Source organism: Ailuropoda melanoleuca, chromosome 3 (genome assembly GCF_002007445.2).
Source record: "Ailuropoda melanoleuca isolate Jingjing chromosome 3, ASM200744v2, whole genome shotgun sequence".
Lineage (NCBI taxonomy): Eukaryota > Metazoa > Chordata > Mammalia > Carnivora > Ursidae > Ailuropoda > Ailuropoda melanoleuca.
Genome location: NC_048220.1, coordinates 7,154,594 through 7,175,701, shown reverse-complemented (window position 1 = coordinate 7,175,701; position 21,108 = coordinate 7,154,594). Strand labels below are relative to the sequence as shown.

At 44.5% G+C, this 21,108-nt stretch overlaps 1 protein-coding gene and 2 long non-coding RNA genes across 5 annotated transcripts in view; all 3 read left to right on the top strand.

The window, feature by feature from the left end:
* LOC100476402 overlaps window positions 1-21,108 on the top strand; it is a 53,434-nt gene that overhangs the window by 11,740 nt on the left and 20,586 nt on the right. The window contains exons 4-6 of the mRNA XM_034655725.1: window positions 11,569-11,666; window positions 11,745-12,286; window positions 18,799-18,952. Coding sequence (XP_034511616.1) covers window positions 11,569-11,666; window positions 11,745-12,286; window positions 18,799-18,952 — 794 coding nt within the window. The remainder of the gene's footprint in view (window positions 1-11,568; window positions 11,667-11,744; window positions 12,287-18,798; window positions 18,953-21,108) is intronic.
* Window positions 1,510-12,101, top strand: LOC109489968. 3 transcript variants are annotated; one of them, XR_002143134.2, is made up of 3 exons: window positions 1,510-3,074; window positions 8,570-8,693; window positions 10,696-12,101. It is a non-coding gene; the product is annotated as an uncharacterized LOC109489968 (long non-coding RNA). The 3 variants fall into 3 exon arrangements; XR_004623965.1 differs by having other exon boundaries at window positions 9,208-12,101; XR_004623966.1 differs by having other exon boundaries at window positions 8,570-10,946; window positions 11,290-12,101.
* Window positions 12,217-21,099, top strand: LOC117801443. The gene is made up of 3 exons (XR_004623964.1): window positions 12,217-12,447; window positions 15,839-19,386; window positions 19,818-21,099. It is a non-coding gene; the product is annotated as an uncharacterized LOC117801443 (long non-coding RNA).

Sequence of the window (21,108 nt, the reverse complement as noted above, 5' to 3'; positions counted from 1 at the left end):
TTGCTAATTTCAGATGCTACAGTGTAGCAAGGGACGAACCCATTTTCAGCCCTTGAATTCTAAAAATTTCGAAGAACAAATAGCGACTCCTTAAAGTGCGTATCGGGAACTGAAGTCTAAGATTTTGCAGATTTATCTATTCGGGTTCTTGCAGTGGAGTCGTCCTCTGCTTTCGAAGTGCCCTCTAGATTTAGATTTGCACATTTTCAGCACTAGAGTTAATGTGATTGATAAGCATGGGCATGCGTCCCATGTCCTCCTCCGGTTGCTTGTCTGCTCTGTCGCGTTCAGACACGTAACACCATCATGAAGCAGAGTCGGGTATCATCCGTGCACGGAGTTTAGCATGGGTAATGCAGTCATTTGGTCTGTGCCTATCAAAAACTTCATGATACTAGACTATTACTACAAATAACTTTTGGTGAAACTACTGCGATCTGCTAAAATTTCTGAAATCACCGCTCTCACCCGCTGTAGAAAATAGTACAGGCTTGGTCTAGTTTGTATGTAACTGGCTCAAGTTTGATGGCTGTCTATACTCAACCGGGTATGTATATATTAATTAGAAAATGCATCTCTATCCAGACCTAAATGTTAAGAACTTTTTTCTTTCTTCCTCCTACTATATAATTTGTAGCTCATCTTTTTTCTTTAATCCTTTCATAACTTGTTGGAACAGTTTGAATTTCCCAAATATTTATGTTTAGATGGCTCAGAATATATATTTAACATCACTAGCTGTATATATTTTTAGAGTAACATAAATAATGGAAAGGGACTTGATACACAGGTTTATTACTAAAATTTCAACTGTGTGAAGATCCATTTTAAGATATTACTTTGCTAATAATCTAAACATTCTTTTTTCTATTAAACAAATGGTTTGTGGTTCACAGCTTTCGTCCTGACTGATAACGATAATCAACTTTGAAAATACAGTGAACTGAAAAGCAATTTTGTTCTTTGAAAGATTTCATTTAAATCCGTACATCCATTCTTGCTTCAGTTTGTAAATGTGTAACATTTATAGTTAAATAGGACAAAGCAGACCCTATGACTATTGTTTTAAAAAAATTAAACAAGTTAATATATAAATAATTCAAAGGGGGTTTTCATTTACTTTTGAAAAGAAAAATTTCTCTAAACACATGTTGGTTCTGCAGGATTGCACCAATCAATTCTTATAGAATAAAAAAAATCTTTCAACAAACCGACTTCACTTGTTTCTGTCAGGATTTGTCTTTTTAAAGCTCCTTACAAACTTACAGCTTGGGGTACAGTTTGTAGCAAGAGAGTGATTTTTTTCTTTTAAGCAGGCTCCACACTCAGCATGGAGCCCAACTCAGGGCTCGATCTCACGACCCTGAGATCGTGACCTGAGCCGAAATCAAGAGTGAGATGCTTAACTGACTGAGCCACCCAGGTGCCCTGAGAGAGTGATTTTTTTTTTTTTTTTTTTTTTTTTTATTTAAAAGATTTCATTTATTTATTTATTTATTTGAGAGAGAGAGAGNGAAAAGGAATACCACCTATAAACTACCTCCTTTTTAACCTTTTTTGCTTTTCTTACTGAAAGTTTGGGTGAAAAGGAGTTAAGCCCTCAGTTCCCCAAAAAGCTCTTTGTTTTTTTAAGTAAATTAACCTTTGGTTGTTTGATACCAAGTTTCCTCAAGTTTTTTCTTTCCCTTCATAATGCAGTCATAGGGGACGTTCTGGTTCCCAGGCAAAATTCAACAAAAGTAGCAGAGAAGGAACGGTAAACATAGGTGAATATTTATTGAATGCTTATTCTGTGCCAGGTGCTATGCTAAGCATTTTACTTGTATCGACACATTTCATCTTTGCGATAATCCCATGAACTAAGGATATTCTTCCCATTTCACAGATGAGGAGATGGAGGCATAAATAGGTTAAGGAACCTTCCTGTATCTCAGTAGTGAGCAGCAGCGGTGTGACCCATGGCAGTCCGGCTCCGGAGCTCTCTCCAGCCACTCTGCCGTGCTGCCTTACACACACGCATTAAGGGTAGATCTCGGAGGGCCTTGCTATCTTGATTTCAGCGTAGCTCCACAGCCGTTCAGGGCATTGGCTTTGGAGTCACAGCCAAGTTCAAATGATGGTCGTGTGACCTCACACAAGGGATTTTATTAACTCTCTGTATTTCTGTTTTTTCATCTGTTCCTAAGGTAATATCTACTATAATGAGAGGTGTTTATGAAACACTTAGGATCAGTGCCTGTCATATGTAAGCACTTAAACGGCTCTATTTTTCTTATTGGTCCAGGTCTAGTCTCTTGATCTTTAGTTTCTAAAGTTCTTACTGTAGCCTCTATTCATATGGCTCTTAAGTAATATGTAACACAAATGTGAAAGTGTTTATCTCTCATGTACTTCACAGTCTGCTAGACATTTCAAAAATGAATAAGATCATCTGACCGCTGGGAACTTTACTTAGTTGAGGGAGACAGGGTAGCTCTGCGAGCAGCTCATGTTACATGAGTAGTGAAGTGAAATTGACTTGGAGAGTCAAGACATTCCAGGATGCTAGAAGTCAAAGAGAACATATGGATCTAAAGACTTCCTCTCCCAGGAGTTTAACTCTGTCTCCCCACCAGGGAAGCCCATGGTTGTCTAGCTAGGCCCGTGATTAAGTGGATTAATCTCTAATTCAGGGATATGGACTCTTAGCCAGTCTCCATTGCTACGTATTGAAAAAACATGTTCTCTAACTTTGTTAATAATAAAAGTGATGTTTGATATAACTTCTCTGTCATGGTTGTTTCCAAATTCTGGGAGGAAATACAAGGATGTTCTCACCAAATGAGCTGTTTTTCAGTCCCCATTTCTCCATTTTTATCCATAGGATATTAGAAATGGTCATATTGCTTGCTGGAATCAAGATAGACTCGAAGTAACACTGGTGTGGTGCGATCTGTTTTGGTGCTGGTAACTACCAGTGATTCCTACTCCTTTAAAAAGAAAAGGCAGCACAAGAATTTGAGCCTGAACGTTTCAAAGAGTAAAATCCACTCCATCCCACCAGCCACTTGGATGTATTTCGGTTACTTTTATAGGTGTGTGTATATATTTTAAAGAATTGGTATTATATTGCCTGAACAAGAGTTTCAGCTTAAAATGGTGAAATCTGATATCATACAGAAGTTATTAAATATGTATCACTTAAAGAGAACTAATGTAAAGCATACATGCATGTAACCAGTGCTCAGGTTAAATGAGGCACTGCAGGTACTGTAGTAGGCTTCTGTGTGTCCCTAACTGACCACGTCCTTGACCTTCCCCACTAGACATAACCAATGTTCTTGGTAATGAAAATAACGCTCTTAGTTTTCTTTATATCCTCATCAGTTACATGTAGTAGTTCTTCTCAAGCCACTTTTTTTTTTTTTAAGATTTTATTTATTTATTTGACAGAGATAGAGACAGCCAGTGAGAGAGGGAACACAAGCAGGAGTGGGAGAAGAAGAAGCAGGCTCCCAGCAGAGGAGCCTGACGTGGGGCTCGATCCCACAACGCCAGGATCACGCCCTGAGCTGAAGGCAGACGCCCAACCGCTGTGCCACCCAGGCGCCCCTCAAGCCACTTTTTAAGAAAATTTCCAAACCATCACAAACTGATACTTGTATAAATACGAAATCACGTGCCTGAATAATTTGGCACCGTCAAATTCCTGTCAGCCTTTGTGACTGCTTACTTCCTAGGCATGCTTAGTTCCCTCTTTGGGCTCATCTCTTCTTCAGCCAGTAACAGTTGAGCACGGCCTTGTGGACCACACTTTGAAGAGCACTGACGATTGTTTGGGTTTTTTTTTTTTTAAGATTTTATTTATTAGCGCAAGCAGGGGGGAGGGGGAGAGGGAGAAGCAGACTCCCCGCTGAGCAGGGAGCCCGACATGGGGCTTGATCCCAGGACCCTGAGTTGAAGGCAGACGCTTAACCCACTGAGCCACCCAGGTGCCCTTTAATAAAGTTCAACAGAGTATTACATCCTATTTAGTAATTAGGATAGTGCATGTATTCTCTTGTGACTATTTTGCTGAGTCATCCATGTTCATGCTATGGCTGTGGTTGGTTTCCATTCCATCCTCGGAGTATGCTGTAGGTGTGTGTCTCTTCTGCTGGGCTGGCACCTGGATTCTTGCAAAGCCACAAAGAACATTCGCTTACTTATCTGTCCCACTGCATATGTGTGGGATCTCTTGGGAAGAATACATCCAAGAGTACAACTGTTTGCATATGGAATATATGTATCTTCTTCTCTACTAGGTCATAGCTCACTTTTCTAAAGCAATGGTAGTAATCAGTGCTTTGGCCAGCAGCACTGGGAAGGTGCCATGTTTGTATCGTCAGACGTGAAGACTTCCAAAAATCTCCTGAGCATGTGATCTTGTAAAGGCAACACTAGGGCAAGGACTGCAATCCAACCATAATCCCACCGTCCATTTTAATGTATTTCAGTTGCCTCTTTAGATACATGTATAGGTTTTTAAAGAAACTGGTATTCTACTTGTTGCTTAATTTGCATTTCCATGAGATTCATTGGTTTTCTTCTCACAGCTTTGCTTACCATTTGGATTTCCTCTTTCGTCAAGTCCCTGTTCACATCATTTGTTGTTCGACATTTTTTGGTTCACGGGATCCCCTTATAAATTCAGGCGGCTAATCCTTTGGTTATAACTGTTTCACATATTTTCTCACAGTCTTTATCTTTTTGATCCTAATGAAATGTATCCGTTTTTGTTCTGTATTATTGGTGGTTTTGTGTCTTGTTGAAGAAATACTTCTCTGTCCTGGAGCCATGAATATCTTCTTTTGTGCTCTGTTCAAAAATATGTATAATTTTGTCTTCTACTTGAATCATTTTGTGTACAGGATAAGATAAATAACTTGATTCTTGCTTTTTTCTTAATTCCCTGAGAACTCGTCTTTCTCTGTTTTGATTTGCCATACTAATTCTGTCATTGATCAATGCCCATATCTGCCCGAGTCTATTTCTGAGCTCTTCGTTCTGTGCCATTGGTCAGTCTGTCCATACATAGGTAACATACTATCTTAATTACTAAAGATTTTAAAATTCTTGATGTCTGGTAAAACAAGTCTTTATACCTTTTTCTTCAAGATTTTGGCTGTCATCTCTCCTTAGGACTTTTGTACAAAGTTTGGAATTAGCCCAAGTTTCAACTAAACAAAATAATCTGTCCCTTTTCTGTATCACTATCATGGATATTTAGCTCAGATTTTCAACTTTCTAGTCTAATATATATTTAAAACTTTAGATTTCCTTCTAAATGTGACTTTAGCTGTATGTTCATTTTCTCTGCTCAGTGACAAGTGACCACAAACTTACCCATCTAAAACAGCATACTTCTATTAGCTCCCAGTATCTATGGGTCAAGAGTCTGAACACAGCTTAGCTGGGTCCTCTGTTCAGGGGTTCACAAGTAGTGTACAGGTAGTCGTCTGGACTGCGTTCTCAGCAGGTTGCTGACAGAATTCAGTTCCTTGCAGCCCTGCCTGTCCGTATAAGGAGATCACATCTTGACTGTATGCTGCCTCCTGGCCAGCAGGAGAGACTCTCTGCTTTGAGTCTCTTTCAGAAAAGGCCAGCCAGGATTCACCTGATTAGGTCACAACCACCCAGAATAAGCTCCCTTTTGACTAACTCAGAGCCAACAGAATAGGAGCATTAATCGCATCTCCAGAATCTTTTCTCCTTTGCCATATCTGTTGGTAAGCAGCAAGTTCATAGGCTCTGCCTTCATGAAGGTGTGAATATGGGGATGGGGAGGGAATGCAGAGGCTGTCTTGGAATTCTGCCTGTCACAGACTCCACTCTACACGTCTAGTGATCTGTTTTAGTTATTAATTTCAAAGAATTTTCTGATTTCATTATTGTATTTGGCCCACAGATACTATTTGGAACTAGAGTTCTTAATTTCCAGACATAGCTATCTAAGTGATAATTGCTTGTTATTAGAGGATATATTCTCTGTGTTTGCAATTCTTTGACATTTGTTGACAATTGCCTATGACTCCAATTACCTCCCTCTCAATTTATATGTTGTCATGTATTTTGTATCTCTTTAAATATAAGTCATGACTGTTGTTTTGTATAGTCAGTATTCATTTAGGTTTACCCATATATTTACCATCTTTTTTGTTCTCTGTTCTTGCTGTGTCTTTCAGCTACCATCTGGAACAATTTAGTGCAGTTCGACTGGTGGCAGATTCACTTGAAATTTTTTATGTCTTTATTTTTCCCTCCTTTTTTTATGATTTTATCTACTTGAGAGAGAGTGAGGGAGAGAGCATGAGCAGGGTAAGGGGCAGATGGAGAAGCAGATTCCCTGCTGAGCAGGGAGCCCAATGCGGGACTTGCCCCTTTTTCCTTCATTCTTAAAAGGAATTTTTTTTCTGGGCCTGGAATTCTCTTTGGGTGAAGATCTTGACGGTATCTTCCCATTGTCTTCTGGTTTCAGTATCACTGCTATGAAGAAATCAACTATTAGTCTCTTGTTCCATTAAAACGAACGGAATCTTTTTCCTCTGGCTGCTTTCAAAGTTTTTTCTTTGCATTTACTTTACTGCAGTTTTATTATGCTGTGTCTAAGTGAGGATTTCATTATATTTTTCCACTTTAGTTTTGTTTGGCATCTTGGGTATGTGGATTGATACATCAGTTCTGGGAAATTTCTCAGCTATAATCTTTAAATATTGCCTCTGCCCAGTATTCTCTCTCCTTGACTTCTGGGGCTCCAAGTAAACACCTGTTAGACCTTCTTTGGTGTATTTCCTATATCTTCATTTTTCTAGATGTTCTGCATTTATTTTCTCTGCATCATCCTAGATGGCTTCTTTTATAGCCTATAAATCATGAATTCACTTTTCAGCTATTTTTAATTGGCCATTAGCCTCATTCATTTCTGTTTTTATATTTTATAATTCTGTTTTTTTTGGTTAGGTTCTTTTTCTTATCTGCTCTGTTACATTTTATGGTCTCCAGCTCCTTGCTGCATTTTTAAGAGGATTTTATTTGCATGCATTATCCTTTGTGTCTGGTAATTCCATTGTCTACAGTCTGCTGTGGTTGTTTCTGCTGTCTCTAGTTCATGTTGCTGGTAATTACTGCTGTCCTGGCATTGTCTTTGTCTGCTTGAAAACCCTGGGAAAAAATACAGAAGTAATTTAAGATCTGTGGGATGCCTGGGTGGCTCAGTCGGTTAAGTGTCTGCCTTCGGCTCAGGTCATGATCTCAGGGTCCTGGGATCGAGTCCCGCATTGGGCTTCCTGCTCAGTGGGTAGCCTGCTTCTCCCCTTGCCTGCTGCTCCCCCTGCTTGTGCTCTCTCTCTAACAAACAAATAAAATACTTTTTAAAAATGATATAAGATCTGGGATGATTTTATCTTCCTTAAGAGGTTTTTGTTTCTTTCTGCCAAGTGCCTGAGAGCCTTAGGAGTCTGGAACTTAGGCTTTAGATTCTCTGTCCCCCTCCAGATGACCCTCTGCACTGCACTCTGCACCCCAGGCCAGCTTACAACCCTTGGACTCCAGTCTTTGGGTGGATACCAAACCCAACCATTGCCTTTCCAACTCCAGTTGTTGATGAAACTACAACTCTGCCTCTCCACTAATTTCCCTAGACTGGCAGTCCATCACGAGGGCCAAGTAGCTCTGGCACTATTTCCTGAACTCGAATCCTCTTCCTTAATTTGACCTGGTAAATCCCATCTGTTACGTCTTCAAGAAGACGCTTACTGTGTTTCTTCATGTTTCATCTTCAGTGAGGACATTGGTCCCAATGACCTCTTTTCTCATCACCACCTCCAGAAATCCAAGGTTACACTTGCTCATGACTAAGACATGTAACCCCCGTTCATTGATTCTCCACCTCACCCTTGGGTGACTCAAGGAGTTCCAGGTGACCCCCAGATGATACATACACTTTTATCAGCGAGTGACTCGTCTATTCATTCAACAATGATTTTTTCAGCGCCAAGTATGTTCTATGCTTTGTCCCTAGAAATAGGGATTCAGGGATAAACAAGAAATTACTGTTTTGTTCCAGGAGACAGACGTGTCAGTTTTCACATGAGAAGTGTTTCACCTGGGGTAAAACCCTTAAAATGATTTACAAGATTTTACATATATCTTCAGTCTTCTGGAGAGTTGGTGGTTTTCATCACATTCTCAAAGGAGTCCATGACTCAATTAGTTTTAAAGAATCACTGTTTTGTGTGATATTAGAATAATTTTGTTTTTTTCATATTGATAAAAAGGTTTAGAGTCTAAGCCCAATTGGTTATTTATTCTGCATTGTGGGAATTGGAGGGGTGGGTGTGATTAGCTTTAAATAAAGCTTTCTACCATTCAGTAGATGCTTAACTAAATGTCCGCTGTGTGCTGACATAAATGTGATAGTTTCTATGCTCAAGGCATCTGGGCACAGACCCTAAACAGAAAATTACAGTATCTTAACCTGAAAGTAGTAGTTCTCAAACATTGATGATGCAAGACTCAGTTAGTCTACTTGTAAAATATGGATCTTTGTCAGGTTCCTTCCCCTGACCCTGAGACTTTGATTCTGGAGTGCATCTTGGAGATCCCCCCAAGGATTCTGATGAAGTGCTGTTAGTCCACTGGTCTACTGCTCACCTCAGATGAGTCCACAACCTCAGGTAGGCGGAGCTATGGGCTTTCCCCATTTATTTTCCCCAAGTTTGCAATTTTTATTGCCAGCACCATAAGAATGGACTTTTTGCCATCCATTGCAAGCCAAGTTGGCTCTCTCCAGCAGCGGAGCTCCTGGCTTTCAGTGTCGGCCTCAGCCTGGTAGCAATGGGGCACCAACCAAGTTGGGGGAGCTGGCGGGGAGTTGGGAGATCAGAACAGCTTCTGGCAAGAATGCCACAGACTCCCACTACTCCTGCCCACAATTTGCAGGGTTTAAAAAAAAAAATGAATGATTCTCAATTTGTTGTTTGCCTTTGGTCAATTTCCAGAGTCCTCAAATGATTGCTTTGACGATTTTTTCCAGTTTACTCTTTTCTCGGTGGGGCGGGCAGTGGCAGCAGTGAGATTTGACATCTTCACTCCATCATCACTAGAATCCCACCTATCCCATTTTGTCAGGTCTGAGATTTGATTTTACCCCACTTACCATCTAATAAATTAGCCTGCTCTGTTTCATAGGTGCTGGCAGAAAACACCAGACTCCCAGCACAGAGACAAAGGACTTGGTTACCCATGGCAGAGCAATGGGCATTACCATCAGCATATTTGCAGTGGTTCCTCTTGCTCACGAGTCCTGTGGGGGTGACACGACGAGGCTTAGGTGGGTGCTACACACGCAGTGGGTTTGTGTGACTTCTGAGGAACACAGAACTTCAGGAACCCACCACTTTTATAGCAAGCAGTAGGCAAGCCTGTTCTTTGTCCTGGAGGGAGACATCACCTCATGTCTCAAGGTGGTTCACTATAAACACCAGCCTGGGAAATGGCTCAGACGAGGAGTAGTCGGGGTCTTGCGTTCTTGACGTACCCAGCAAGACACGGAGAAACACGAGAGACACATGACAACTGTCTCTCCCAGCTCATTTTACCCAGTTTATTGGAATGAAGTTTTTCATAATATCTTTCATTTTTTAAATTTCTTATGATCGGTAGCAGTGCTTCCTTTTTCCTTCTAATATGATTCGTGTCTTTCTGTCCCTTTTTTTCCTGAGTAGTTTTAGTAGTGCCTTATTAATTTTATTAGTCTTTTCCAAGAACCATCTTTTGCTCTTGTTGAACCTAGGTTACTTCTTTCTACTTCTCCGATTTCTGGTCTTATTTTCATTATTTCCATTTTTTTTTTCTCTATTTGGATTTCATTTCCTGTTCCTCCTCATCCCCCTGTACGAATTTCTTGATATGGATGTTTAGAAAGTTGATTCTTTGGCTTTGTTTTCTAATATGTACTCTTAAAACTAGAAGTTCCCCTTGAGTTGTATTTTTAGTTATGTCCCACAAGGTGTGATATGTGGTATTTTTAGTAACACCCAGACCAAAATATTTTATGATTTCTGTTGTGATTTTTTTGACCCATGTGTTATTTTGAAATATGTGATTTAATTTCCAAACATAGGGGTTTTTCTAGTTATCTTTTTGTTTTTCACACTAATACCTAGGTCAGAGAACTTATTCTGTATTTCAGTCTTTTGATTTGTTTTGATTTTTCTTTGTTGAGATGTGCTCTGTGACCAAAAATATGGTGCAATTTTGTTAATGTCTGACTTTGTTAATGTTCCCTGTGTACTTGAATATGTGTCCTGAAGTTGTATTGGGGTGCCATAATCTATATATGTCAATCAGGTCAAGTTCATTAACCATGTTCAAGTCATTTCTGTCCTTACTGAGTTATGTGTGGGTATGTTGGGCATAGGTTAGATATCCAGGGAAATGGTTGAGTAAGCTAAAGAGGTCAGAGGCTCAAGACCTTGAAAACATCAGCATTTAATGCCAAACGCTTCAGGGGTGGGAAGCCACAGGAAAAACATTTGACATATGGAGGAGCCATCTCTTCTCTGGTTTAATTAGCACTCCTCCCCACTTTGCTTATTTCATTCATTCATCATTACCAATGAATGGATCTTAAGCTTCCTTGCTTATTCTCATGTTATTGTGTTTCTTTTCGACTAGACTGCATGAGGACTGGAACCATGTGTGTCTTCTTGACACTATATCCCTCCTGCCCTGTACAGAGATGATACCAAATATTTGTGACGTAATGGTGCTTTTTCTTGAAATGTATACTTACTTGATCATTTGGGGAGAAAATTAAAGTAATTAACTCATAGCCAATTCAACACATTTTCTTAGTACACCACGTGAATATTTATGAAGAACAATGCAATTTGGATCAATTTAAAATATAAAATGGAACAACTCAAGTAAGTTTGCCCTTGACATTGGTGACACAGGGTTGATTTATGCATGCCACGTGGGTGGTGAATGGGGAAATGTTTATAACATTTGTCCTTAGTGGTATTTCAGTGAAAAAATTGAAAAGCACTGATTTGAAGAGTTGTCAGATGAAGTACAGGCAGAGGAAACTTTGGCAGGAAGTAGAGACTGCCTGAGGATTAAAAAATGGAGGTGGAGAGGATTTGTGAACTGGGTTGATAGGGTATGCCTAGGATTGGGGGCTTGAGGTAGATAGGGTAGAATTAGGTATTTGGCTTTATAAGGCTTTTTATGCTTTTACTTGGTTTCTTCTTCTCCCTCCATATTCAGCGAATTCCAGTTTGTTTCCGTTGGGCAGAAGGAACCCTGGAGAGGAAACTGACACGGTGGCTCTTTCGCAGGGATGTGGCCGACGACAGCACTAGTCAGTGAAGGGGCCCCCAAAGGGAAAGGAGAAGCCACAGGGCAGCCTGGAGGACCGGGGCAGCGGCAGGACCTCGGGAAGGGTCTAGGGTTTGGGTAAGCCCTGGGTTTGCTTCCTTCGGAGTTTAGGGGCTCCTCTCTGGGATGCGCGAAGGCAGCGGCTGCAGCCCTCATCCCAACACCCAGGTCTGTGCGGAGCAGACACACTGGCGTCGACGGCACCCACGGCCTCCAAGTCAGGGTGTCCCGGGACGTTAAAAAGCAGCAGCAGCAGCGCAGGGAGCGTGCCTATTTGCCTCGGTGACAGTGCCCCCGCGCCACTGCCGTTCCTCCGCCCCTTCCGGCCCTCTGGTCCTGCGCAGAGACCCAGGAAGGTTCCTGGGACCAGCTGCCGCGGGGACACCCTCCGCGGGCCCGCGTCCAAGCGCCTACCGCCAGGAACCTGACCGCGGGACCAGGGTACCCTCCCTCCAGGCGGCGCGCGGGGGCGGTGGGCGTGGGCACCGCGAGGGGCGGGGCCTGCGCGTCGGACCGGGGCAACCTCCGTCACGCCGGCGCGCGGGGACGGTGGGCGTGGGCACGCGAGGGGCGGGGCCTGCGCGCCTTGCCCGGTACCCTCAGACCCGGCGGATCCCGGGAAGCAGCTGCTGGTGGGTTCGCTCACGCGGGAGAGGAAGACGAGCGAGCCGCGGGGCCGGGCGCTGGCCGCCGCTGTGCAGGCGAGTACCGGGCGCCGGGGCGGGGGGGTGTCGGGGCAGCGGGACTTGGGGCCGGCGGGGCGCGCCTGCGTCCCTCTGCCGTGAGAGTCCGCGCAGCCTTCTGCTTTGCTTCTAGTAACCCTTTGACCAGACAACCTGTTTCTGAGAAAACCTCAGAACAGAGGCAAGTGGCGGAGAAGTTCTGCGTGAGCCTCAGCCGGACACGGAGAGCCAATGCTGAAACTTTCGGTTTTGGTTTTTGTATTTGGCTGGCGTCTTGGCCAAAAGCTAATTTGAATAAACCCACTTTGGACTGGCAGCTGTGAGCTAGTTTTCAGGCAGTCAACTAAAAAAGCAGTCTTTAAAGGTATGGTGCATTTTAACGCTTGAAATAGTGTGTTGATTATAAATGGAGTTCAGTAACTCTATTTTATACCTCATTTCTATCGGAAAGTAGATGAGCAGGTAGAGAAAACTGCCTTATCTCCTTTCGAAGCACAGTAAATGTCACTCACGTGTCCAGCTGTACGGAACTTGAAATATACTTTACGTTTAGGCTGTGGCATCATCGGCACCTTGTCTGTTGTCATTTGCTTCTCGCGGTGTTTTTATTTATTTAACCAGTATCTGCTAATCAATCTCTTGTCTTTAACACCCCCTTGACCAGACGTCTCCTTCTAGGTCCCACCCATTTCTTTGCTCCCCTTTATTTAAGAACAAAACAAAAAACCAGCTCTTTGAATGAAAGACTTGCTCCCAAGGTTCTAGTTCCACTCCTGTTCCCTCCTGCATCATCTGTCTCAGGCTACCTCCATCACCCTCCTGGTGCTTGGGAAGTCTAGGGTCTGTGCAGGTTTTCACGTGACATGTCACGGTTGGTTGCTCCCTCGTCTTCTATGTTTTTTCTTCAGTTGGCTTCCAGGTCACCACATTCTCCTGCATTCCTTCCTTCTCCCCGGCCCCTCCTCCTGTGTCTCTAGGTTTCTGTTTCTTTTCCCAGCCACTGAATGTTAGGGTGCCAGCCACAGCGCTCAATGCTTGGACGTACTCTCTTTCTAGCCACACTTTCTCCCAATGCAATTTCCATCCCAAGCCCTATTCCCTGGCTGTAAATAACATCTGTAAGCTGGTGACTTCCAGATGTTTCGCTTTATTTCTGTCCTGAGTTCCAGATGCATATTTCCATCTGTTTACTCAGCATCTCCAAGTTTTAGTCTGATGGGCATTTGAATTTAGGATGTCCAAACACAATCGGTGATACCACACACCCGCCCCAGTCCTCCCTTCTCCTTTCCCCTCATCGACCTTCCTTACCACATTAAAGGTTATTGCCATCTTTTTAGCTCAGACCCAGCATCCAAGCATCCAGCAAATTTTGTTCACTCTACCTTGAAAAGATATCTCAAATCTGACCACATCTCTATCCCTCTCCAACAAAAACTGTAGTTCCCTCTTACCTCAATGACCATAAGTCTCTGATTCGATCTTCCTGCTTCTGCTCTTGTTCCTCTATGGTCTCTCTCCAAATAGCAGTGATTTTTTTAAAAAAATGTAATCAGAACTTTCACTTCCCTTCAGAACTTTCCAGTAGCATCTCATCAAAATCATAAAAACCAGACTCTTAACGATGGCTTCAAAGTCCTGTGTGATCGAACCTCCAAAAACTTCTCTGATCTCAGCTCTCCCCTTCGCCCTTGCTTACTGCACTAGTGACGATGACCTCACTGCTGTTCTTTTTGCTTGCAGTGGGCCTGGGGTTGACCCTCACAGGCTGTTCACTTCGCTCCCCTCGCTTCCCTGTTAAAATACTATCTCAGGGGTTGCTGCCTTTTTGACTATTTTAGCAGCCCTTTGTTCCTGACCTTTGGTGCGGGTTGCTGTTAGATACTGAATGTAATTCTCTAGTATTCCGCAAAGCCTGGGGCACCTTTAAACCCTTGTTGGCATCTAGGGTTCTCTAATATTAAAAATGCACAACCATCTTGAGCCTCATTTTGATAAGACATGCAGTTTGCTGTTAACATTTTCCGCGTTTTTGTAAAATGTGCTTCCTGATTTGGAGAAGATTTGCCCTTTAAATATAGAAAATGAAAGAAAAATGGTCACTTTGCTGAAAAGAATGTGCAGTAAATTTTGTGTGTGTGTGTGTGCGCAATTTCTTTGTTTCATTAGGAAATGACAGTCGCTCATTTGGAGGTTTTTTGAATGGTACCAGGAATAGGTAGTTTTTTTTTTTTAAGGTGTTATTTATTGATTTGCCAGAGAGAGGGGGAGTAGTAGCAGGCTGAGGGAGAAACAGGCTCCCTGCTGAGCAAGGAGCCCAAGGTGGGACTCGATCTCAGGACCCTGGGATCATGACCTGAGCCGAAGGCAGGCATTTAGCAGACTGAGCCACCCAGGCGGTCCAGGAATAGGTAGATTTAATGGGAAGAAGAAGAATGAAGGCCCTTGTTCAGGGAATATTATTCAAGATTCTGAGTTGTGTGGTGACGAAGCCACCGTCAGAATATTAAGAGTTTGTAGCAAATTTCAGGTCTCTTTTTACAATATGTGAGGATAGAAGCGAAAAACAGTATTTTTATCTTTAGAAAAAAGGCCTTTGGGGGATAAAAGACTGTTGAATCTTTAATGCTTCTTTCTCATTTTCTTCCCAAGGAACTAGTTCTGTGATGACGTTAGTAGCACGTGTACCTACCTTCCCTTCTTTTAAAAGAGAAAACAGAGAGGCTCTCATTTCAGGATTGGGATTTCAGGTGCTTGAATAAATATGTACAGTGGAGGATTAAATAAGCATTTAAAATGAGGGCATTTGGAGTACGGAACAAATTGAAGATACGAACAGGTCAGTTAAGGAGAAACCAGGAGTGAAGTTGAAATCAGAATACATGGCACAGGCTTCCGTGTGTTGTGTGCTCAGTAACCTGGAGCTGCCCAGCAGCCGAGTCAGGAGGCCGCACGGCTGAAAAAGCAGTTGCCCGCGGAGATCCGTTTGTGTGTTTTTGTTTTTATACCTCGCAGAAGCAAATGTTTTTACATTTGTTTCTGTTGTTTTATAAGTGACTAAACATTTACTTGCTCTAAGGACCTGTTTTTGGTACAAGGGAGGCACATATTCTACCTTCTAGTGCTTTACGATAAAGTAGAAAATTGGAGGAACCCTGTTTTGATTTAGAATGAGCAAACCTGGACTCTGGGGAAGTTTGTATGTACGTTAAACAGCAGGAGATCAAACAGTTGATCAGGGAGATGGGCTCAACCCATCTGGAATGCGCAGGTATGGCACATAAGGAATATACCGTTTGGACATCAAGTTAACATGACTTCTATTTAAAAATACAAAACCTGGAAAACCATTTTTTTTTTATTTACTAAAAAGCGTTTTTCTTTACAGATTGCATTATCATTGTAGAAAAAGAAAATACATACATAGAGAGAGAGAGAGAGATGCATATAGGTATATGTATAGTCACACATCTGCGGTACCCAGATAACCAGTGTTACCTTTTTAGTATACTTTTTAACCATCTATTTTCTCTACAGCTTGTTTCGCACAGCTGAGATCATGCTGGATATGAGATCAGACTGTGTAGTCTACTTTTGTTCACTTACGATGGAAATATTTTCTTAGGTCCTTCCTGAAAATGTTATCTCTAGCAAACATTTTTAATGATTTAATAGGATTCAGTCATTCAAACGCTAGGGCAGAGTTTATGGTTATCCTTCGCCAGTGCTTGGATATTTTGATTGTTGACCTTCAGGAGAACTTTGGCTAGCCGGTGATACTACGTCCACGTTCTCTTAAAATGAGAAAAGAGTCCTATACCTCAGACTTCAGAATTGCAATGATACGTCCCCATGGATCCTGTGACAGGAGAAAGCTGAGCTACCTATGGAACTGAACCAAGAGACCATGTATAGGGAGCTGGAGGAACAAGGGAAGAGAGGTGAGATGAGGCTGGAGCCCATCATGCGTCGTCTCATTTACCTTATTACGACCTTTTGTGGGAGGTAACTAGACTTTTGGGGTGGTCACTTTGTAGGGCATAGAGATGTTGAATTATAATCCTGTACACCTGACACTTGCATAATCCACAGAAATTTTTTATTCTGAGAGCAGTGGGACACCCTTGCAGAGTTGTAAAGGGGAGTAATGTGTTCAGACGGATGTGTTTGTAAAGATCACGTGAGCTGCCAAGCGGAGAAAGGAGCAGACTGACCAGGAGAGCGTGTGCCAGACCAAGTGGGAAGCAGTGTGGTAGAAAGGTGTCGATCCAGAGCGGAAGTGTGGTGCAGAGGGAATGTGGGAGGACTTGGGATGTATTCTGGGGGTTGAATAGACAGGACTTGGGGAACAGCTTAGAAGTGAAAGCATAGGAGGAGAAGGGGAAGGCATCCAGGAGGCCTCCAGGTTCTGGCTGTGGTCCCTGGGCAAGTGATGGGGCCGTTTACCATCACCAAGTCTGGGAAGATGAGGTGGCAAGGAGAGGCCAGCAAGGAAATCGGAGTGCTGGGTGATAGGTATTCTCAAAGATGGGAGCAGGATATTATGGGCATCCAGAGGGGCAGTAATTCACTCAGCCTGGAGAGAAAAGGAGATGCTTTCTGCCACATACAATGCTTGGGATGTGTCCTGAATGTACTGTATTTATATTCACATCATTTTTAAAAAACACAAACATAATGGCTCATTTAAAAAATCCAACAAGGTCTGTTTGGATTGGCTGGTTCCTCTTCCGACTGAGTCAGTGATTTATGTGATAGTGATGGTGATGGCGGAGAGCTCTTCGTTGAGCTGTCTCTCTAAACTTAGAAGGCCGCATTAGTCTTATATTTGGAACGCCGTCTCATTCATTCAGAGGTTCTTGAATGCTGACTGTACTCTAGACCCCAGAGACACAGTGGGGAACGGGACAGCTTTAGTCGTCGTTCCGGTGGAGTTTACATTCTAGGGGGAGAAATGAGAAACTAAGCAGATACACATAAGCATCATAAGCCGTAGTTGTGATCAGTGCTCTGACACCACGGTACAGGGTGCTGGGCTCCCATAACCCTGACCTTTCTAATTCAGGCCTGGTACCTAAAATGAAAAATGCAGGCACTGGTGCCCTTTGACCCTAAATAAATACCGGTGGGGAATATTTGACGGTTAATCCTTGTATTTAAGTTGGCCTTTGCTATCCTTATGGATTCTGCACAAACCCCAAAAGAAGAAAATAAATACATGACGGCCGAGTGTCAATAATGTTACTTCAGTATAAGATCGAGCGGCTTCGGATTCTACTTACTGTATTCCTGAAGTCACTGAATACCCGAGCGGGATTTAAAAAGGTTTCCAGTGTAAAGAAGTCAAAGAAAAGTCCACGTGTTCCTCCTCTGGCTGGCACAGGCCTGTTCTTTGGCATCCTGGCAGCCTGACGGAGCTCAGCACTCCCATGCTGTACGTAGTTCGGGGAATTGCTGTAGTTGAGCAAACTTTCTCTGCAATGTGTTGAACAGTAAATATTGTGGGCTCTTATGGGCCATACAGTTTCTGTTGAAACTACTCGACTCTGCTTCTGTAGCATGAAATTAGCCCTAGACAACACATCAGTGAATGTGCATGGTTTTCTCCCAATAAAACTTTATTTACAAAAACAGGTGGCGGCTGCGTTTTGCTGCTGACCACTGCCGTAGTGCCTCGTGAATTTGGATGCTCTGTCCGTCACGGTTCAGTTGCCGAGAACAGAATCTACTCCGGCCAGTTGCACCAGGAAGCTCTGCATTCGAGGATATTACAGGATTTACAGTATCGACGGGACAGTTGAAGAGCTAGACTCCAGGCTGAGTTTCTAGAAACACCTCAGAGCCCCACTTAGCAGCCTCGGTGTAGGGGGGCTGGGCTTCTGCCCTGGAAGCAAGCTGCCAGCTCCTGAATGTCCCCTGCTGGAGCTTTAATGACCAGCTGACTAGCTGCCTCGGGCTCGGCCTCGCTCTCTGTAGTTAGCTCAGACGTGGGAGTTCATCCGATTGGCAGGGCTGTACCTTCGCGGAGCCCAGGATATTCAGCTGTTAGCCCTTGTGTTGCAGGGGGTACAGGAACGTCCTGCTAACAGGAAGTTGGAGCGGATTTCGGATGAGCACGTCTGCAGCAGCTTCACCTCCAGCCTCTCCCCAGTCTTTGCATACTCATATTTCCAGAAAGTGCTAGCAGCAACGGGACGCAGTCTCCCATATCTCCCGGTATAACGCAGCTACCCCTTCTGGAAATAGAAGGGCAGGCGCTTGCTTTCTCCCCATGAGGCCTGTAGGTCACAGCATCATCACAGGCCTTATCGAGGGACCCAGCACACTCAGGAGTCAGGTGGCCTCTCTCCTCTCCTAGAGAGGGGGAGAGTAGGGGAGACCGAGCTCCCCAGCAACCTGGAGCCTAACAGCTCAGCTCTAAGAAGCTCACATCCATATTTGTCGTCCTCTCTCCACGAGCAAATTCCCTCCATCTCTGAGCATTCCCAGTTTCTCTCCTCTTGAGATCTCCTCCTGGCCCCGCATTCCCTTGTAGCTGCTGGCCTCTTCTCTCCTTAGCGAGGCTTTCCCCTTTCCGACGCCCCCACCTCTTGTATGTAGACTGTTGAGCACACCACCGGCCCCTTTGGGGATTCCTCTTTAATTGCTCCCGGGGGTCCTTGAGGTGCTAAGTGCTGTGGGCACTGACCCCTGCCTGAAGCCCTCTCGTCCTTAGGCTCCTGGTCCCATCCTGGGTCTGATTTCCCTGCTGCTCTGCTGCCCCTCCTCGTCCAGCCCCCCTCTGGCCTCAGCTGTGTCTTCAGCTCTCGGCTCTCCTGCGTATTCCCAGGTGCTCACGATTTCATCTCCGGAGCCCCGGACCTACACGTGTGAGTGACTCCTGGGCAGCTCCTCTTCTAGGTCACGGGCAAGCTCCCTGTGTCGCAGACCAGAGGAATAGATCACCCACCCCCACCCCGCTCCCATCAGCGAATGGCAGCACACCCACCAGGTTACACAAGGCACCGGCTTGGGAGGCATACCGGCTTCTCTGTGAGCCCCCATGACTCCCTGCATATCTTTGTGTCTCCCCTGTCCCTTTCGTGCGGGGCTCTGTGTCCTCTCCTGGGTTACTGCCACAGCCTCTCAGCGGTGGTTCTCCCAGAGTAGAGCCATAAGCGCCCCTTCTTCCAGCCTGGTCTCCTGTCCTGCAGCCATGTGAAGCCGTCCTGAGCAAGTCAGATGGTGTCTCTCCTACTCACCCCTGCCAGGGGCTCTCTGCCAGCACAACCACCTCCAGAGTCCTGGGCGCCTGGGTGGCTCAGTAGGTTAAGCATCTGCCTTCGGCTCAGGGCATGATCCCGGGGTCTTGGGATCAAGTCCCGCATCAGGCTCCCTGCTCATCGGGGAGCCTGCTTTTCCCTCTCCCTCTGCCTCTCCCCCTTGCTTGTGCTCGCTCACTCTCTCTCAAATAAGTAAAAAACATCTTAAACCCATAAAAACCCGAAAGTCCTCAACAGAATATGTCAGGCCCCTCACTTGCTAACCCTGTGTATCTCCATCCTTACGTCTCACTGGTACCTTCCCCCTTCCTGCCCCCACGTACGCGCGCTTGAGCCATATAAGCACCTAGTGCGAACTGATGCTAAGGTACTTTGCTCTGTGGTGCCTCAGTGGTTTTGCAAGTCCTGCTGCTCCTGTCTGGAGAGCGTCCACCTCCCTTGGCCTTGCTCACGCAAGTGTCCTTTGCGGCAGGGGTCCCTCCTGAGCGCTCCTGCAGCGCCCCTTTCCTGCGTGGAGCACCAGTGCGGTGATCGTCGACTGATCCTGGCTTCACATCGCTAAAACCCGGAGGTCGTGGTGCAGAGTAAGTTTCCCACAACCCTTAGTTACGACTAACAGCGAAGCTTACTAATGAAACAAGAGACCATTGCTGTTACGTGTATTCGCCACAAGGTGGCGCTGTTCAATAGGAAAGAAGAAGGCTCTTCAAGGCCGAGGGATTCAAGCCCTGGATGCCTTCATCTGAAATGAGTTCTATTTCAGAGGCAATGAGTTCAGCAGTAAGGTTTTTCTGGGGTAACTACATGGACAGACTGAGAATTATATACGTACATGCATTTCATTCTCAAATTATTACCGATCCTTATTTCACTTACTGCGGTTTGAAAGCCTCTCTTCCCACGTGTTCAAAATGTTTTTAAAAAGCACCTATGAACTCCTAATTCTAGGGCAACACACTCTTCAGGAAGGTTCTCAGTTCCAAGTGTGGTTTCTACTGAATGCGTATCACTTTTGCATCACTGTGAATTCAAAACGTTGTCAGTCAAACCGTCATAAATCGGGAACCAGCTGCATTACTCTGAAGGCTTTCACCTAACGGGAAAGGACCACCCACATTCTGGGGTGGGGTGGTCTGTTTGACTCACAGTCTACCCCTTTATGTGGTAATCCTGTCTAAAAAATACCTTCCCAAGCAGCATCTGGACGGGCGTTTGAGCAACAGCTGGGCTCAGCCAGGTAGACACAGAAAGTTAACTCTCACAAAGATCTAGGTGAGAAGAGTCAACTGAGTATGAAAGAAAAGGTCGCAGTGGTTTTGCATGTAGCCAGGGACAGGGGGCTAGAGATCTGATGGCAGTAAGCACCCCGAGGAATCCCTAGGCCATTTCTGAGGAAGAGGGGCTGTCCTGGGATGGGAGCCACTGGCTGCTGTCCTGAGCTCTCCTCCTGCCTGGGACGTCTTCTGCTGGGGGTCTTACCGGCACTGGGGCTTGGAAGGAATAATAACCTTGAGGACACAGCAGTTTCCATCCTGTACCGTTTATGTTTCAAAAGGAGGTGGAGGTTTGGGACAGTCCTGAGGAAGGGGTTTGGCTTCCTATTTTTCTGAGATTGTTGAAGCGTCAGAAGGGAACTTATGCCAATGTCCCCTGCCACACCCATGCACCCACCCCTACCTGTCCTGTCTTCTGCCCTCTTTCATTTTCACTAGGTAACATGGTCTCTTTTCTCCCCTGCAAAGGCAGACCTCTCCCTTTGCACA